The sequence below is a fragment of the Propithecus coquereli genome, unplaced genomic scaffold, assembly GCF_000956105.1.
Source record: "Propithecus coquereli isolate 6110/MARCELLA unplaced genomic scaffold, Pcoq_1.0 Scaffold56, whole genome shotgun sequence".
Taxonomy (NCBI): Eukaryota; Metazoa; Chordata; class Mammalia; order Primates; family Indriidae; genus Propithecus; species Propithecus coquereli.
The window spans coordinates 7440336-7461274 of record NW_012151507.1 but is presented as its reverse complement, the minus strand read 5'-3'; the positions used below and the strand labels follow the sequence as shown (position 1 = coordinate 7461274).

The 20939-nt window shown below is 34.6% G+C and overlaps 1 protein-coding gene across 1 annotated transcript in view; it reads right to left on the bottom strand.

The window, feature by feature from the left end:
- Window positions 1-20939, bottom strand: part of LOC105821147 (rab GTPase-activating protein 1-like) — a 592862-nt gene that overhangs the window by 480774 nt on the left and 91149 nt on the right. The window contains exons 3-4 of the mRNA XM_012657785.1: window positions 12389-12482; window positions 3482-3632 (exon numbers count right to left, since the gene is read on the bottom strand). Coding sequence (XP_012513239.1) covers window positions 3482-3632; window positions 12389-12482 — 245 coding nt within the window. The remainder of the gene's footprint in view (window positions 1-3481; window positions 3633-12388; window positions 12483-20939) is intronic.

Sequence of the window (20939 nt, the reverse complement as noted above, 5' to 3'; positions counted from 1 at the left end):
TACCATCTATTAGGCATACACAGAGAGCTTTACATGAATTATCGTACTGAATACTCACAACAAACCTGTGACACACATAATATTATGCCCATTTTACAAAAGAGGAAATTGAGACTGAGGACACTCAAGGAGCTTGCCCAGGGTCTTGAGCTAGTAAGGAGCAGAGTTTGAGAACTAAACCCAAGGTCTCCCTCCATAGTGAGCACCAGCATTTCCTCCTAAAGTGGAGCTACCACTTTCACCAAGGCAAGCTGTGTCTGAAAGCTCCTCTGATGCTGGCAGTAGATTCAACATCATTCTCATAGATTTAGACATAGCAGCTCTTCTTACTGGTCCTGCTTTGTCATTGGCTCCAGACTGAGGTTTTTGGTTGGTCTACAGCTCCTGACCTATTCATTGTCACTTGAATCTAATCCACAGTTCTTCATCCTTTGGTCTCTATAGTCATTTCCTACCAGTCAAAAAGACATGTAGAGCTTTATTTTCTATAGTCATAAGACTATAGAGTAAGATTGTTCCACACTGTAATCCCAGCCCCCTTCTCTGTTCAATACTGCTCTCTAGCCTTGACCTACCATGATTCAGGGTGACTCAATCTACATGCCCCAATACCACTGCAAAACTCTCTAGGTCAGTAATTCTTAGGGGCTCCTACCTACCCTCTGGCAGGAACAACAGATGCTAGCTCAACAGGAATTGCTGCCCAGATTAACCCACGATGTATAGCTCTCCCCAGTGAGATGGATGGATTTCTTGCAAAAAATACATTGCTTCATACTTTACCAGCTTTATCCAGGATCTAACACAGTGTAAAGCTATAATTTATGGAAAGGAAAAAGGAAAGAAAGAATAGATAAATGACTATACAAATAAGTCAACAGGTGACCTTACGTCCCTCTTAGGTGGGACTAAAATAAATTTTATTGATCATCTACATTAATATGCCAGGCCCTGTGCTAGGCACAGCTTGTCCCACAAAGAGCAAAGCAGTTGTGGTCTTTGCTTCCCCGGACTCTAGAGCCTGCTGGGCAAGTAGATATGAATCAATTACAAACACACTATGATAGCTCCCTCTGAAGTAATGGCTGACATGGTGGTATAACAAAGTCACAAAATCAAATATATTTGAGGGTCAAACAGGTATTATAATAAAATGTGTAAAAGAGAATAAGTAATAGATTAGTAAGCCCATGGCAAAACAAAAGTGTTAATACAAGTTTGAGCCAGAGGTATATTATTCTTCGATGTACTGATGGCTACACAGGCATATTTGCAGGCTATATCCAGCCTGCTGTTTAGCTGTATGTTTGACATCCCTGAAAAGAATGCTTCAGAATGTGATTTGTGGCTTCAACTTTTAAACTAGCACACTCCTACTATAGAATTAAATGATAGGCTATTTTTCCATAGAAGCCAAATCACAAGTAAGATTTCTGTAAATACTTCATATTCCTTCTTCCCTGTGTAATCTGAGGTCTCTGGTAGGGTTTTTACAAAGCAATTCTGTTCGAGCTGAACCATTTTATTAACTAATCTTGAAATATTGCCATTCCTTTAATAAGACAGGAAAAATTAACTGGACCAAAAGAAAAGGCTAACAGCTGCTGAACCATGACCAAAAAGTGCCAAATACACAAAGATCCACAAACCCAAGTAGAAGTGCATCATTTTTTCAGTCCCACCCATCAATTATTTTGCTGAAATGTGGCTAGGAAATTAGCAAATTTCTCTAGGTATTCTTTTTTTTTTTTTTTAAAGACAGGATCTTGCTATGTTGCCAGGCTGGAGTGCAGTGCTAGTCACAGGTACAATATAGCCTTGAATTCCTGGCCTCAAGCAATCCTCCCACCTAGGCCTCCCAAGTAGCTGTGAGACTAGAGGCACGCACCACCATGCCCAGCTTCTAGGTATTCTCATTACTAAATCAGAAGGTGTTGTGTTTTTATATTTTTAACAATCAGTTCCAAATTCTCTGCAACTATTTGAACAAATTTTAAACATATGTAAAATTTCTGATTCCAGGTTTTTACATGAGAAGATGTAAGAGTTTTTATAGTAACATATGCATGTAGTTTTCAGTGACAACATCACACAGTGAGGTTTAAATTGCCAAATGTTTTAAAATGTCCTTTATAACACAAGTTTATTTCCAAAAGCAGTTGCTTTGTCATTCATTATTATAACATTAATTCTTCCTTGAAGGAACACATTAAATGTTCATTTAAAAAAAATAACTTGGCATGCGGCATCCTGTGGCAGCAGACTTTTTAAACCACTCATTCACTTTATGAGGGTTAAATTAAAACTAGATAACTTGTAAATTCACTTTATCTAGCACATGCAAACTGCAAGAAGACTGTATTATTTTGGAAGTGCATATATGAGTGTGGGCCCCACAGTTGTTCCACTCCACGGGGTGCAAGTTCCACTCTTCCCTGAGGCCACTCCTACACCATGTGGAACAAGAGGCCATTAGCCAAGGACCTAGTGAGGCCTCAGTACCATGGCACAGAAATATTAGTGTAGCTTAACATTCTTTTGTGCTTGTATTTAAAAAAATACAAACGGAAGTTGAGATATTTTTTCCCCACATACCAATGGATCATATTGCATATCTCACTAATAATGGTAGACACCATTAATCTTAAAAAAAAGTAAAGGTTTGGTTTTTTTTAAAACCTGAATTTAACAGTGACTGAATATACTAGGTACTCAGAAAATATCTGTAGAAGGGAAGGAGGCAAAGAGGGAAAGAAAAGAAGAAGGAATTACAGGGGATAAAGAGATTTAAAAGTCAGAATATTCTGAGGAACAAAGCCTTGATTATCAAAAATCTCATTTATGAACAGAGATTTTTAAAAAACAATAAAATGTTACTATTATTTAAAAATACATGATTTACAGTAGATTAAGAAATTGGGAGGTGAAACCTAAGAGGAGACTATAAGATCAAGGCCAACATTTATCTTTACTTATGCTCTAAAACCAGCTTTCTGGACATAATCAAAGGAATTTACAGCAGAACCAAGAGCTCCTGACACAATAAAGATTTGGACAACAACCCACATCATCGAAATGTGAGGTGAAGCACAGAAGGCCTTTTAATTTTATTATAATATTATTTAAGAGTTATACTAGAGTAACTGTGTAAGACTGTAACTATATAAATCATATACAATAAAAAAGGTTAATTAAAAAGTTAGAAAACATTTGAAATATAAATATATTCTAATTTGATAAACAGTTATTATAAAATCACTTGAAGGAAAAAACGAAAGCCAAGGTATAACGTGTTCATAGATGACCACACGCACTCTTTACCACCCTCAACAAGTGTTCAGGACGAAGGCAGAAGTATTGATGGCACGACACCAATATATTTTTAAAAGATGTTCAAAGCATTATGACTTATGGGAACTATGAAAAACAGGATGCATTTAATATGCTGTCCCTTGAAAATAATACAAAAAGAGCTTCCTACCTTTGTGATAAGAATTCGGTATCTATCCAGCATTGCCTGGTTGTCATGGCAGCCTGCCAATAACTGCCACACCTCTGCCCTCAATGCTTCGGGGACGCCATTCTTCACCAGCGTGGATAGCCCTTTTGGTCGTGCACCAAGGTTACTGTGCCTGAAAAAACAAGAACATAAACCATTCAGACTCCTTTTACCATTCCTGAACTGCTGCTGCAGTGAAAACTGTGTTTGTTAATTTACATAAAAGCATAAGCCTGGGTCCAGAGAAAAACAGTAGGGGTATGAAACGACAGTAGTGCGTGAGCTCAACGATGCCTTTGACTTTTTTCTTGATCTCATCTTCTTTACTGATGAGCCATGTTATTCCACCACCAGGAAAAGTATTTTCTTCCTGTCCTTTAATCATACTATGAACTTATTAATAATAGTTGATGTGTTAGTTATATACAGGCAACACCACAACACATTAAAAGAGCCATCCGAATCCCCTGAAATGAACGTATGGCAAGTCGGATAGTGATGTATGTGGCAGGGAATGGTGTTCAGGAATGGGTGCTGAAAATGGATCACAGGTCTATCACACCCTGACTGTACCCTCTTCTCTGAGGTCAGGATGATTGGGCCGAGTGACAAAAGCAGGCTCCACAGCACAGGAGGCATGAAATATACATACTTCAGTTTTGTACAGCAGCCACAACCCGACCCAAAAGTGCCCTGGGAAGCCCTATCTCTTGATGGCCTAACTTAGAGTTCTCTGTTCCAGCATAAACTTAAATATCAAGGATCTTCCAGATTGAAATTATCTAATATAGGTTTTACAGTAAGAAGAGTTCATTATTGTTTGCACTTCTGGATTTGTCTCCCTGCTTGTTACAACTGCAAACCCCTAAAGGAAAGAAGTAACCCTTTCCTGCATTCACCAGAACCTCCATAACTCCACCTTGCTAGGGAAGTAACATACACTTACCAGTCTTACCCATTCCCAAGGGTGTTTAGAATAAGCACAAAGGCAAACATCTTTTGTCTTAACGTCAATGATCACACAGTAGGTATGCTACTATGCCCATCTGACCAAGAAACTGAATTGTACTTCTCAAACTTGCGAATGTGATTCCATTCCTCACCTTTTTCCTGGTGCCTAGCTTAAACCTGGAGTTATGGTCTATGCCTTTTTGCTCAGAGTTTCTATTTGAATTTGCTCCTCACTTTTGGTCTCTTAGAACTGACCCTGGTGCAACCATCTGGACTCCAAATCTTGACAATGTAATCTAGTTTGACCTAACGCCCCAGGCTCTAGTTTCAAGTTTAAGCCTTAAAAGTCACAGAATGTACATGTCTATTTTCTAAAATTGGCCTCCTACCTACTTCTCTAGATTATGCACATTCCTCTACCTCCGGCCCAGACCCTGTTTTGGCATGCCCTTCTTTTGAAGATATATTCCATGCTTTCCCCATAATGTCACATCTGGCTATCTCAGAAAAAAACTGGAACATCCATAACTCAAACAAGTTCAAATAAACTCATCTCATTAATATCTTTAACAAACTATCAGATTTATACCCATTCTCCTTTCTTTCAGCCTCTTCTAGCTAAACTTTTGTATTGTTGGGTTAGAGAACCTAAGCTGATAATACCGATGGGCTTGAAGCAAAATGAAGTAGAAAAGGTAGAGTTTATAAGATTTAACATGTTATCATACCACTAAAGAACACAGTTATGCTGTTAAGTGACAAAAGCAGGTCTCAAAATAGTATATAAGTGTTATTTTAAATACACATACATACATACATACTGTTTTGAAACTTGCTTTTAAACATGTATAGAAAAAGAATATGGAAGAATATATTCCAAAATATCTGTGTAATAGAACTAAGAGGGAAAATTCCCTTTTATTTTCCTATGCTGCCAGAAACATTTACAGTGATCTTAAATATTTTTATAAATATAAGACACAAAAAAGTCATTTCAATTCTTTAAATTTCTCTCATGGAATTAAATTGTAATATAATTTTAGTTAATTTGGAAAAACACGATAGATAGTTACGTTACACAAAATGTGTCAAGTAGGAGAGTATTCATTATTCTTGAGAAGACTGACACCTGAGTAAACTATCTGATGCCTGGAACTTCATTCCAGCTGCCTATTCTTCATTATGCAATTGAGTTTGAGATTGCCAAAGAATATTATGCCACAAGAGAGCCAGGATCAGGTATAAAAGGATCTTTTTTGTAATTTAATGTTTGGCTCTGATTATGCTTTTGAATAGGAAAAACATACATGGCTTAAGGGTAGCTAAATTTCTATACTTTTAGTGTATAAAATTGAGTTAATTAAATGCAACAGTGTGCACAGAGCTAAGCTCATTTCCTCTGAAATTAAATGCAAAATACTCTGACTTATGAATCCCACAATGTACAATATATAAGGAAAATTCAAAGTAATTAAATAAAGTATATGCTACATGTCATATAGAAATCAGTAAGTCATCACTGTGTATCTGCACGTATTAAAACTCTAATAAATTAAAACTCCATGTAAAAGAAACCTGTATTCAACGCCTCATAACTCTCTACCATACTGTCTCTTACCGCGCACATCAAAATTCTCAAGAGTTGTTACATAATCACCATCTCTTCCTATCTCTATTTCTTCCGCTCCCACTCATTCCTCAGTTCTCTTCAGTATGGCTTCTGTAACTCTCCTTGAAAAGTGTTCACGTAAGTGATTTATGACCTCTCTCCAAGCCACTAGACTGAAGGGACATTTTTAATCTTTTCACTGTTGACCACTCTGTTTCCCTTGGCTTCAGGGATAAAGTATTACCTCGTTATACCCCTTTACAAACCCCATCATTGATTTCTTCTCCTCTATTAACCTCTTAGGTGTTCTGAGTTCTCTCTCTCCACTCTTGCCCTCAGTAATCCAACTCTTTCGCTCTCTCGTCTGTAGGCAGGATCAACTATGCACATGTATTTTGAGCTCCAGAGGCTCAAAGGCACCTCAAAATCAACATGTCCGCGTCTGAACTCATATTCTTCTCCCTACATCTGGTTGTTTTCCAGAGTATTCCATTGCAGTGATCATTACCACAATCAATACAAACTAGAAACCTGGGAGTTATTTTTGACATTACCATAATTCATTACTAATCCATCACCAAGTGTAATGGATCTTATTTTCCCAGCCTCTCCAAAGTCCATGCACTTCTCTCTATATCAATTGCCACCAGTTTTATCCACCCTAGACCTGTGCAATAGCCTCCTAATATCCACTCATCCTATTACAACATATTCTAACATTGCAGTTAGAATGAAGAGAACAAACAGCTTGATTAAGTATTCTGTTGGCTTAAATTATTTTGTAGAATGACTTAACTAACATTTTGAAGTTGGACTATCTCTTTCCATACACACATACATACACACACCCCTTAAGGTTAACAGCCAACAGTCCCCAACATTTTCCCATAATATAATTCTACTCAATTGACATTCAGCGTCTAGCTGACCTTCAGCCACTTGTTTGGCCAGGCATAATGAAAATGTCTTTTCTCCTCTCTTAAAAACCTAGGCACTATTTTATTTATCTTTACACACTGACATTTAAAAAGAAGTGGGTCACTGATAACCCTGCTTTAACAGCCTTAATTTTACTGGTTATCTTGGTAACAATTTAGAAATTATACTGTATATGGCACCCTATTACTCAAGAAATACTAATAAATATTAAGCCAAATGCTACTGATATACATCTATGACCAGGGAACACTTAAATAAACAAAAAAGCAATTTGTAAAGATAATCATTGCTTTCAATATTTCTGATAAAAATATAACTACATATGGTTACTGCTTTGACATACTAATTGCAGCTATCAGGAACTTGAAAATAGGCATCTAGTTATGACACAAGCTGAATTCTGCCCTAGAAATAAGATAGATACCTAATATAATTATTTAAAAAGTCAACATAAACCAAATATATATTAATCATACAGAAATTATCTAGTTTTTAATTCATGAATATAAACTCCACAGGGGTAAGAATTTTTGTCTTCTTATCTATCCCAACTACCTAAAACAGTGCCTGGCACACAGAAAGTATTCAATAAATTTTTGATAAATGAATATATTTATGAAATGAAATATGTCAATTACTAAGGCTAAACAAAAAAAAAGAATGCTTTTTTAGAAGCAAACATTCTCACTGATTTTAATAGGATCGGAAACTGTCATGTGCTCATCGAGTTAATTTCCCTTGCCTTCAAAAAAGATTTTCTTGAAACTAGGCATATAAGAACTCTTTCTATTTTTAAAGCTGTCCACTAGAGGAGAGAATTTCAAAGGGAAGGTGTCAATTTTAACAAAAACAGCTGAGAATCAAGAGATGAGAAGAAAAGTCAGTGATTGTGACCACTAAGAAGTTACCAATGGAATTAGGGCAATTTTGACAGAGGGGAGGTAGAAGTAGGCGGCTATTAGATATGAAAACATGAGTGAAAAAGTTTTCTCAGAAAAGGGAAGAACTACATCCAAAATTAAAAGATGGAGTGGCATCAAGAAAGGCTGCAGATTTCTCCATCCCGGATAATGAGAAGTTATATAACCTAACTATACTGGACATGCAGAAGTTATACAACCTTCATCAAGAAAAGGGATAGGTTAAAGGTCATTATGAAGATGAAGAATACATATTTTTGTCTTGATTTGCTTGTGTTTTTGCTGGTTTTTTTCTAAGTTTAAAAAAATGGAACATTAATGTGGAAAGGTGAGAAGCTATGTATGTTCATGCTTAGTGATTTTAATCTTCCAAGTTTCCTCTGAGCTTAGATTTTATTTTGTTTTCCTCACAGTTTGCTGCTGTTCAACTAGGTTGAGAGAACATTGATTAAGAATACATCTGGCCGGGCAGATGGCTCGCTCCTGTAATCCCAGCACTTTGGGAGGCTGAGGTGGGAGGTTTCTTGAGGTCAGGAGCTTGAGATCAGCCTGAGCAACAAACTGAGACCCTGTCTCCAGAAAAAATAAACAAATTAGCCAGGTATGGTGGGGTAGGTCTGTAGTCCCAGCTACTCAGTAGGCAGTGGGAGGGAGATCACTTGAGCCCAGGAGTTCGAGGCTGCAGTGAGCTATGATCGTGCCACTGCACTTCAGCCTGGGTAACAGAAGCGAGTCCCTGTCGCAAAAAAAAAAAGAATACATCTTCCTACTCTGATGACAAATAACATATAGCCATGAAGAATACAAGCAAAATTTATTGTAATAAAAGAGAATGAACAATTTGAGTGTTATTCTATTTGATAAACTAAATCAGTACCCATTTTTTTTCTTCAGATGTTCACTTAGTTTTTTTGGTTAGAAAATCTTCCTGTTAAAAAAGTTGATTTTTATGCCTAAGTGTTCACAGTCAACACTACCTTTTTCTAGTCTTTAAAATGTTTCAACAGTTTTCCACACATTTTCAAAACCAGAGGCAGTTATCCAGAAATTATTCTGTCCAATTCCTTAAATTTCTTAAATAATATTTAAATTATCATCATTACCATTCTAAATATATTCAACATGTGAAAGAAATCCTGCTCCCACTTTCAGTTGGTTTTTCAAGTTCTGCCATCACAAATGTTTTCTTTTGCTGTCTCTCTCAACCTCTCTCTTCCCTGAGTTCACTTGCTTTGTTCATGTAGTTATTTCCTCAATGCATCTTAACTCCAATCTCTTATAAAGACCTCCATTACTGAACTTTTTGTATAATCTGTTCTTAGCTTTCTTTTCCATATTATCTTTATTTTTTCTAATGATTTCAAATTAGTCTTAAATATCTTTCCTTACATTTTTCTCTGAGTATATTTAAGTATGTGAATTCTGATTTTATATGTAAAGATTCTGCTTCTTTTATAGACTGATCTAGCTGTTTAATAAGGTCAAAATACTTTTAAAAATATTTTACTTAAAATTTCATTGAGAATACAGACGGTCTCCTACTTTAAAAAAAAATTCCCAAAGCACAAAGTGTAGGGCTCTGCATAACAGGTGCTTTACCTAAATCAATCTCAAAAATATCTTTATGTAAATGCCTACCTATCGCCTACCTAAATACCTCCTGATACTTAGAAAATTTATAAATCTAAAGACTAATGTTTAAAAAAGAAATTCTGAGGGCAATTAAAATTTTTTGACAATCCTTGTATAAAAGATACAAACTTCTCTAGATTAGACAAATGTTACCCTTTTCATATCAATTGTCATGACACAACTATAATGATGACCCAAATAAAAGAAAAAGATTTTAACTGTAAAAAATCCAGCAAGTTTTCTAAAGTTCTAAAAATCAATTACCTTAGTTCTTAATAGTTCTCTCAGGCTCTTTTAATGAATTTCTTGAAATCCATTGATAGAAATATTATAATTTAGAAAGACAATATATTATATCTGAAAAAAAATGTATGCTGAATTTTACCTGAGAAACCCTGTCAACTCTACCTCAGAAGTCTTTCTCCATTTTGAGCTTCTTCTCCATATATAAGGCCCATGAGTTTCGTATAGAAGATCTCATGAACCCATGTGATTACCTACCAACTAGTTTCTGTTAATCAGTTTTCTTCCTACTCCAAAATTACCTTCCTAAAAAAACAAAAATAAAAAAAAATCACTCATAATCTCAGCTTAAAAATACTTATTGGATATTGTCTTTATGTCGATAATTACTGAAGTTGCGTGGTGGGCACATGAGAGAATAACAGTCCTGTGCAATTGGAAGGAAGAAAAAAGAAAGAAGGAGTTGCATTCCTGGCACCAGCTATACCACAATTCCCGAGAAATACTAACACCAGCCAGGCCCTCTAAGAAGTACCAGCACCAATCATACAGTTCTCCCCCACCAGCTCAGAGGTCTGGAAGTCTCTTCAGAAGAGAAGAGCTAACCAGTGTCCCCACCCGCTGACAGTTCCTTCTAAACCCTAGCTGTTCTGAGTGTCCTCAGAAGTCTAAGCAACCAGGTATGCAGCCCTCTTCAGAAGTACCTGCACCAGTTCCTCAAACCTCCTCTGAGTTCCTAGATTCTGGTAACAGCACTTCTTCCATTTTATTTTTATAGTCCTAAAGGTCATAGCTGCTTCCTACTACTTCGGTAACTTCAGTGTTCCCTTTCTGCTCTCTCAGCCTTCTAACACACTGTAAACCAATTATCTGCATTAAAACCCTTCTGTTTGAAAAGCCTAGTATGGTTTCTGTTTTCCAGCCTAGACCTAGATTATGACTGAAACAATCCTCCTACTTACCTCTTACCCTTCCTCATCCCCCATGAAATTCTCCTAACAAACTCAGGACCATCTTAAGAAAAAAGAAAAAAGAAAGGAAAGGAAAGGAAAAGGAAAAGAAAAAGAAAGGAGGGGGCGGAGAAGAGGAGGGGAAATAAAAAACCATTCATCTTACAGGGGGACAGTAACCCTAAATGGAATAAATAAAAACATACAAGATAAATTTATATTTCGGTGAACAATGCTTACAAATGAATAAATTAGCTTCTGGATACAGTGTAGGCTAAAATTGTATAAGATTTTTGAAACGGACAAAAGAGATTACTGAACATCATTTCAATGGAATGCTGGAGCATCTGAACATTATCTGATAACATACAAGCGTGTGCCTTTATATGTCTTTGACTAAGCTAGTTTATAACTCTCAACACACAGAAGAGAATGGCAAGGCAAATGTTTTCCTGTATATAGCTATGTAAATGATTCCTATTTATGGTGGTTACAAATGAATTGTCAGGTAAAGGACATAAATCTCTACATCGAATCCTCATCTTGATTGGCTATAATACCTTATTTGTTCTCCATTAATTAATGAGTTAAATAAATTCTCTGAGATGTTTTCATTTTATATGTATATGTGTAAGGATAAATAAAATGCAATTTTCTTTGTTTAATAAAGGAGATGTAGCTGGCCTTCCCTTTCTCTTAGTGTGTCTCCTTAGAAACATAAGCCCAACACTTTGGTTAGAAATTGATAAACCTAGTCTCCAGATTTTACAATGAGAAATCATGAGCCTTCCAACATTCGGAATTGGAAATACATACTTCCTAAATTATAACTTAAGAGTCTCCCAGGATGTATACAGAAGACTATCACAAGAAGCATCCATTTGTCTCTCAAAAAGATAAAAGAAGTTTTAATTATTCTTTCTTCTACTTAACTGTGAAATTCTGCCCAGTCTCTTCTGGGCTACCCACATGCATGTAACACGACATGCACACTTAAAAATAAGTCGTGCTTTCTAAGTCTATACTGGTATAGAGGAGTTTTCTTGTTGGCAGGATTTTTTTATTTCACCAACATATGATAATCATGATTACCTTTATTAAAAATGTATTTATCATAAACAGAATACTTATTATAATAAATATAAACAGAGTAACTTTTATTGTAATTCCACATACAATACCCCAAAATGTAAAGTAATAGGTTTAGTCAGAATGAATAAAATAAGCTGAGTTAGTTAACAATTTCTGGTAAAATGAGTAATTCTAAACTGTACAGACCCTTTTAGTGCTAACAGACTTGGTAAAGAAAAAAATGTAACTCTTTAACAATAGACATTTAAACGTGTTGACAACGCAGCATAAAAGTGACTACCCTGAACAATGTTATGTCTAAGTGAAATAACAAGACAAATATATCTTCCAGAATAAAAGTTAAATAAGACCATATGGGGGGGAAGACCTAGCCAAACATAAAGTGTATCTATGAATTATATTTTAATCTTTATGTTTTTAAAGTACATTAAGATATTAGCATTAAGATAGATTTAAATATTAATCTAAAATCCATTTTAATACATAGATTTTAATTAATAAAAAAGTCAACAATGTAAATATAAAATTTTCCATAAGAAAAATAAAATTTTACCATCTTCCTAGCAATTCTCCCCAGGAATACAGGATCTTCTCTGGACAATCCTTAGACACATCACCTGTTCCACTTGAGAGTTCATTATCACTCTCTGCAGACACAAAAACAAAACCAACAAACATTACATTATGTATTATAATAGATATCTATATACTATAGAAGAAACATGACTATGTGTCTAATAAAACAAACTTCTCCTTGTATTACTACACCCATTGCAAAAAAATAGCAGTAAAACTTCATTAATGTAATTTTTCTTCAGTGCCTAGATAACCATTTTCAAAGCAAACTTTTTACAAAAATTTTCATCCACAGATTACAGACCATAAAATTGGAAATACCTAAAAATAAATAGCTTTATCTAAAGAGAGTAACATTTTAAAGCTAATGGTAACACAACTGAAATTCCTATATGGTGTTCTACTCACCAGATCAGTGTTCTCAAATATTATTATTTTATTAATGAGACCAACAAATATGAAAATTAAGGGTGAAACATAAATCAACATATAACACTGAGAAACATATATATTATGATACAAACACACAATCAGAAATACAAAAGAAATTTTTTAGGCTTTTACAGATATATTCTTTAAAAAAGATATTTTTGACTAAAAGGAAATTGACACTGTTTGGCCTTATAAAGTGGCAACTTCACAAAAACCCCAAAATGTAAAGTAATAGTTTTAGAAAGAATAAGATAAGTCAACTTACAATTTATAGTCAGTGGTAAAAATAACTAATTCTAAACTCTATAAACCTTTTAAAAGCAGCAATAGAAGCAGAGAAAAGAAATGGAATAGACACAATTTATCTACATTATAAAAAGGCCTTTGACACAGTACTACATAAGAAAAGGCTGGAGAAGTACCATCTGAATAAAATATAAGCTAGCTAAAAATCTACTTGGGAGATAACAAATCCCAAGGTTTTATCAATGCTGTTACAGTACAACAGGGACTGGCATCAAGTAGCTCCCATAGGGATCGGTGTTAAGGGCAGTATTACTTAGCACAGTACAAAATCCAGTGAGGCAAGTAAAAACTAATTCATATCTAGGGATATACACAACACCAAAAACATTAATGTAATAAATAAAGGTTATTTTGCCAGATTAAAAGATTTGGACATAGCCATACGAACAGATTTGATCACATATTTAGTAAAATATAACTAAAACATGTACACATACACAGACAAATGCTTCATCATCTTTAGAGTAATACCAGATAAATAAGAATTATAAGGAACATTTTATTCAAAAATTGAACATCATTCTGGAAATTGGCATGAAAGCAAAGAGGGTGCACGCTAGCATAACTGCTCTGGTAATACCTCAGATAAGCAACTCTGAAGTCTGTAACAAGTTCATGATGAAAATAATAGAAATGAGAATTTTTTTAAGTTAAAACAAAGTATTACTAAGTATTGGAGGAATAATATAAACAGAAACAACTGAATAATGTAAACAGAAACTGAAGTTTTAGTATTATAATATCCTAAGAAACTATCCCATATAAACAACTATCCTTTATAACTCATAATTTTTTATCTAAACTGAGGCACTTATGAAAGTAAAAGGGGACTACTAAAAATTACACTGGAAAACAAGTTAAACTTAGATTATCTCAGGCAAAAAGGGATTGACAGTTACCCTACTTATAAAATGGTACCAAGTATAAGTATTTATAGTATAAATTGGTATTCAAATAAGCAGGATCCCAGATGGTCCCACCTTAGACTCTATTCTGTTTCACAGTAAATAACAATATGCCAAGGTTCCAAAGTATTTGATGAAGTTGTACATACTAAATTGGAGACCAAAATCCAGGAACACAGTGAAAAGGAAAAAGAGAAAAGAAAATAAACATTCATGGATATCATAAATCTTGATTATTATAAAAATCAGAAAGCAGACCAGGCACAGTGGCTCACGCCTTTGATCCTAGCACTTTGGGAGGCCAAGGCAGGAGTATTAGTTGAGGCCAGGAGTTTGAGACCAGCCTGAGAAACATATTATCATATCATAACATAGCAAGACCCCATGTCTACAAAAATTTGTTTTAAAAAATTAGTCATGTGTGGTGGCACGTGCCTGTAGTCCCAGCTACTCAGGAAACTGAGACAGGAGGACTGCTTGAGCCCAAGAGTTTGAGGTTGAGGTGAGCTATGATGATGCCACTACACTCTATTCTGGGCAGCACAGCAAGACCTTGTCTCAAAATTAATTAATTGATAAATTATCCTGATACCAAAAATCTTTCAGATTCTTATTACTCTTAGTGGACAAGGAATTCCTGAGCATGAAAACAAAACCAAGATGCCATTAAAAAGATTATGAAATCTTACTAAATTAAAAAGTCTATAAAATAAGGTATAGAGTAAGAGTATGTGTGCGTGTGTGTATGCATAAACAAGCTAAAAACTTTTCTAACATTTGACAAAAAGCTATTTTTACCAATATACCACAAACTTACTAATCAATAAAATAAAGAATAATCCATTATATAATTAGGCCAAGGATATGAACGTAGTACAGAGCACAATACATAATCTATGACCAGTCAATAAGGATATTCAAGAAAGCCATTAATAATTTTAAAATATAAATTAATCACTTCTCAGCATTTTGGCTAAGATCAAGAGTCAATGTAAATTAAAACAATGAAACACATTTATTAATTAGATTGACAGAAAGTTTAAGATTGGTAATATCTAGTTTTCCTAAAAGTACAGGGAATCAGGCAAGAAGGAAGGTTGAATTTAAATAAGAGCAATCTTTTTGAATTTATTAAGATTCTAAATTAATATACCATTTGATCCTGCAACTCCACTTCTAGAAATTTATCCTTCAGAAACACATACTCCAAAAAGATATATGTAAGAGGATTGTCATTGTATCACTGCTTGTAATAATTAGAAACCGAACTATGAGGAATCCATCAAAAGAAGTTTTATTAACTAAATTGTAGTATATTCGAGAGTATTCAAGAGAACACATCAAGTAGTTTAAAGAATAGGATAAATATGTATAACATGAAAACCATAAAAAATGTACTACTTCGTGATGAAAGTAACAATAGTTTTTAAGTTTGGTTTTATTTTAGTAAATAGCATTACTTATATGATTACACAAATCTTTTTAGAAAGCTGTAAGAAAACATACCAAACTATTAACAACAGTTACATTTCAGCACCTAATAGTATCTTATCACATAGGAAGCACTAAATAAATGTTTGGAAACACATCTTTTACTTCTGAGTTTTATATTTCTAAAATATTTTAATCTTTTATGATAAGTATGCATAATGATAATAAGCATGGGAAACGAATTTTTATCTTTTGAATAATCCCTATTGCTATTTGAAACAAAAACCTATTTTATTATTATAAACCCCTACTAATAAGCCATGAAATCATCACTGATAACAATGTATTATCTTTCCAGAAATCTTCTAAGTTATTTTCCACCACAAAGAAAAAGGATATCAAGAACTGTGAAAACCTAGATTAGCGAAGGAGAAACAGAAAAAGCAAAGAAAATGAGCACAATTTGAAGTAAAACCAGATGTCTGATGAACAAGTAAGGAAGAGGTGCAGCAAATCAGGGGCCAAATACTTGGATGGAAAAATAGGACTTAGCCAAAAAGGATAAGAATCCCAGACTTTTATCAAATGTCTTCCTTTTTAAACCTGTATTTCAGGCACGGTTCTAAGTTTTACATGTATTAACTCGTTTAATCCTCTAAACAACCTAATGGGTAGTCGCTACCAGTTTGCCCACTTTAAAAATTGAGAATATTGAGGCATAGAGAGGTTAAATAACTTGCCCAAGTTTACTCTGCTAGTAAGTAATGGAGGGATAGAAGTCAACTTTGGTTTGAATCCGGAGACAAGTACTACCTCTCCTTATAATTTGTCCTACCGTGTTTTTAGAGGAGGCTGTACTTGGCATTTAGCAGATACCACTCTGTGTGCCAAGTGTCAATATCTAGTAAATGTTGGAGCCAGAGCCGAAAATAGAAAAGCAAAGCACATTTAAAGCAACATGCACAACAAACACTAAATTAGGGGCAACAGATTTAATCAAGAGCCTCCAAGGGTGTAATTCCCCTTGATGCTCAGGAAGAACAAAGATGAAATTAATATACCAGTGACCTCACGAGTGTGACTCAGATCTATCTTCCTAAGCTGCAGAAACCAATAAGCATGAGTATTTTAAATACTTAGTGGCCAATCTGCTAGAGAGAAAGAATGGGGCTGAAAGAAAGTAAATTAAAGTTTCTACCATATTAGGTAAGACAGAGTTTCTAGGTAGGATGAAAGAAATAAACTAAGAAAAAACAATAACACTGAAAAAGACATTGGAGACTAAAGTATAGTAAAAAAACAAAAAACAAAAAAACAATGATGAGAACGCTGGTAACCAGAACCAGACAAAGAAAAGAGAAGGAAAAATGTAAAAAGGTAACTGAAGGTTTTGAAAAAGCAACTGTATATCAGTCTACAAAGAAAAATAAAAGGAGGACAAACAGCCTTCTATCCAAGCCAAAGAGGCTTGGCTAAATTCCACTTTTCCATCACACTCCAGATTAGGGATTACCCTTTTCCGGCTGGGTTAAATGCTCCGCCTCTAGGCCTATTCCATCATAGCACTTACTGCATCATATTATAATTGTCTATTTTCTGCTACATCTTCTCCCATCAGACTGAGTTTCTTGACAGTGGGGACTAACTGTTATTTCTATATTCCATGTGCTAGATTAGTACTTGGCCATAAAAGTGTTAAAAGTTTCCTAAATGAGTGAGGGGAAAGGAGGGAAAATCCATTACAATTAGAAAAAATGTTTGCCTTCTAAATTAGTGACCACTAATACACAGGCACTTGTGTGCAGACATGGGTAAAAGGATCCAGGTTCATTCAGTCATTCATAATGCATGGATCCTGCAGCCAAACTCCCTGGATGTGAAACCCAGCTCCACTACTTACTAGCTCTGATCCTGGTCAAGGTACTTAACGTCTCTGTGCTTCAGCTGCCTGTATTTATTAATAAAATGGGAAAATAACAGTACCTATCTTAGAGAGTACTTGTAAGAAGTAAGTTATTATAAGCAAAACAAATATTCCAGTGCCTGGCAAAAGGCAAGAACTATATAAATGTTAGCTATCATAAGCTATTTTTATTCAACAAAATCAACGCATATAATGTAGAGTGCTGGGGTAGATGCTGGAGTCAGGGATTGAGGAATGAATGAGAGGGAAGTGGAGACATTAAATGTAGATTTTTCTTTATCCAAACTCATGAAATCTGGGGAGGTAAAAGATGGGGTAATATAGCTACAGAGAACTGCAGGGTCAATTCAAGCATTACACTTCCTTTATCAACCCCCATTCCTGAAAAATTGATCAGTACTTCCTTTTTTGTTCCTATATAGACTTCTACCATAACACCTAAAAGACTTTCATAAAAACATGTTTGTTTTCATTATTTACCCATGTATATATTTTAACATCTACAACATTCATGTTTTACATGTCTTTTTCCCTCTGCTAGAATCCAGGCTCTTTGAGTGCTAGGACTATGTCTTAGTTGTCTTTATATAGTAGCTTTTAGTACATAACACCCAAATGTGAAATAAACAGAAGAATTTCTTTATTATTGCTTTATTTTTAGAATATATTCATATGCTTAGGGCAATGAAAGAAAACACGGGAGAGAGAAAGATGAGGAATCAGATCGATTAATTCACTAAAGACAGGAAAGTGCCCAGGTTTGGGGATGGTGACTAATCAGGAGGGCATGTCATCTTTTGACTACGTATGAGGCTTTGGGAAGGTACAAAGATGTTAAGAAAGGGAATTAGGGGAATTCGTAGTTAATAGTCTCAATTTCCTCTATGAAGCTTAACGTTAGAAGCAGTCTCTCAGAGACTATGCTAAACTTAGGGAGTAGAATTTAGTGAAGACTCTTCTAATATGCTTAACTTCAGTTCCTTTTCATGAATGTTTTCCTCATCTATTTCGGTTTCCCTGTAGTTTATCTCCTTCGAAAACCAGAACTATACAGAGTACGCCAGATGTCATCAGACCCATACAGTAGGACTACTTTCCTCAATCTAAATACGTGTGAAATGGAAATAATGGTCTCAATCACATACTGTTGTGAAAATAAAGTGAAAATATGTATGAAGGACTAAACACAGTGTCTGGCACATGGTAGTACTCAAGGGTTAGGTATCATTTTTATTATTGTTGTTACTGAGTCCTCAGTTTTCTGTCCATCACTTCAAAGTGACCAGAAAAGCATTCCAGGTTTGTTTTATCTCTTATTATCCACTGATTTTTAACATTAAAAAGTAGTAGCCACTTGTACAATACCAAAAGAAAATACAACAGATGTGTATTTTTAGATCAAACAAAATAACTATGTATGATACTTCAATCAAAATAATTTTAGGACTCTTTCTCTTAACTTTGGCCACTGCCTGCTTTGAAAAAAAATTTCATTTCTACTAGCAATGTTTTTCATCCTAATCATAAAAGGAAAAATTCAGAACTAGTATTAATTAACATTATAAGAGGAATATACATATACACAATTCTTTTTCAAATAAAGTTAAAAATAAATTACAAAATTAGGGGCATATAGGCACAAACTCTCATTTTTCCTTTTCTTTTTTTAACCAAAGAATTACTCATAAAATAGAAAGCTGCCAAGTAAACAAAGATAAAATGTGACTGCTGAGAGTTTTCAGAGATTTTTCTCTTAATTTTACTCTTTTTAGTAAATAGATGCTGAAAATAATACAGGCAGCTACAGGTTGTTATAAACTCTCCTCTAACCACATTGTGTGTGGGGGGGGACCGAAAACATTATTAATCATGCAAAACCTATAGGAACAAAGGTCTGCAAATGTAATAATAATACCTACCAATTTAGAACAGTATAAAGTTTAATTGTTTTGAATATTTCCTGGTAAATAATATCATTTTGGACAGCCAAAAACTAAAACCACATATGTATGACCTTAAATATAAGCTCTCATTTCTCACATAACAGAGGCAGAATACTATATTTGTTCTTTATGGAAGCTGATATGCAAATGTAAATACTTTCTGAAATGTTATAACATTTCCCACTGTCAAAAGCAAGGTGATTTATTAAAGAGAGAAGATTCAAGGTAGTGAAGACCACAACTTTCTTTCCCAACTAAATCATTATCACTGTCATTCTGAATCTAATTACAGGTTTCTAATTAGTAATCCCTGTAGTTGCTAAGTATAAGTGATTAATAAAAATGTATCATTAATCATTGAAACCTGTCAATAATACTCAAAAGAGCTTCGGCAGCCAAAACACCTTACCTGAAGGACGATTAACTGCTTTCTTAATTATGAGGCTAGTATATTGTTACCATTAAAAAATTGAGAAATGTCCACTTGAGTTATTATCTATGACTCTTTTTTCAAAGTAAATTAAGGGGTGATGAAGAAGGAAAAAAATGCCTGGCAGATTATAAGAACATATATTAATACAAATAGCTACAGTAAGGATTATTTTTAAACATATCATTCAAGGAATGACTTTTTTGAAGGCAGCCAATCAATTAGAAGAAAAAGTTAAGTAAGGGTTGGAGGTAATTAGAAGCAAAGTGGTGCAAGAGAAGAAAGAACCCATCAGGATAACTCAAATTTAACTAATAGAAAAGGCTCTTGCTAACACCTGTCATGTTAGATGTTAGAGTCTGTCTCTAACTGAGCAGATCACTGCCTTCAACCAAGTATGTAACTCTAAAAGGGAAAATATTTACAAAGCAATTAGAAAGGGGAAATGCTCATAACACTAGCCAAAGCAGCCACATAAAATCAGGCAGTCAAGGAAGTAACAGTGAGAAAAGGCTCATATCCACATTTAGATTTTTGTATCATCCCCTCCCAAAGTCTGTATGTACTGCTGAATAAGAACCAAGTTGAGTTACTGAGAAAATTAGGTAACCAGACATGGTAAAGACAGAGTAACTATCTATCCATACGTATGTATGTATGCACGTAGACAGCGAAAGCAGGAGGGAGGTAGAAAGAGAGAGAGAAGGATAAATGTTTCCAATGTATACATCAAGAGAAGGGAGGAAAGGGAAATATAAAATCTGGAGGAAATGAGTTCTACTTAAGGGAAAGGGTATTAACTGATGAAGAAATTGCTGAGTATAAAGCTAAAATGGGGAAATAAGCAGAAACAGCCAAAAGAGATTGGGTTAGTCTTTAATATTGACCAATTCAAAACTGAGCAGTAAAAATTGTGAAAGCAACAGAAAATAATGGATTTGGGAGTAAAATTTAAGATTTTGGAATAAAATCGCCATTTTGATGGGCCCACTAAGCATCCTCTACACAGCCCTATGATAAGACATCTTCTGTAATGGCCTGGACACTGCCTGCCTTCCTTTCTTGACCAAGATACTGCTTATGAGATTGTGTTTTAGTCATTATTGTGTTCCCTACTCTACCAAAATACTTGGCAATTGGTAAGTGCTCAATAAATG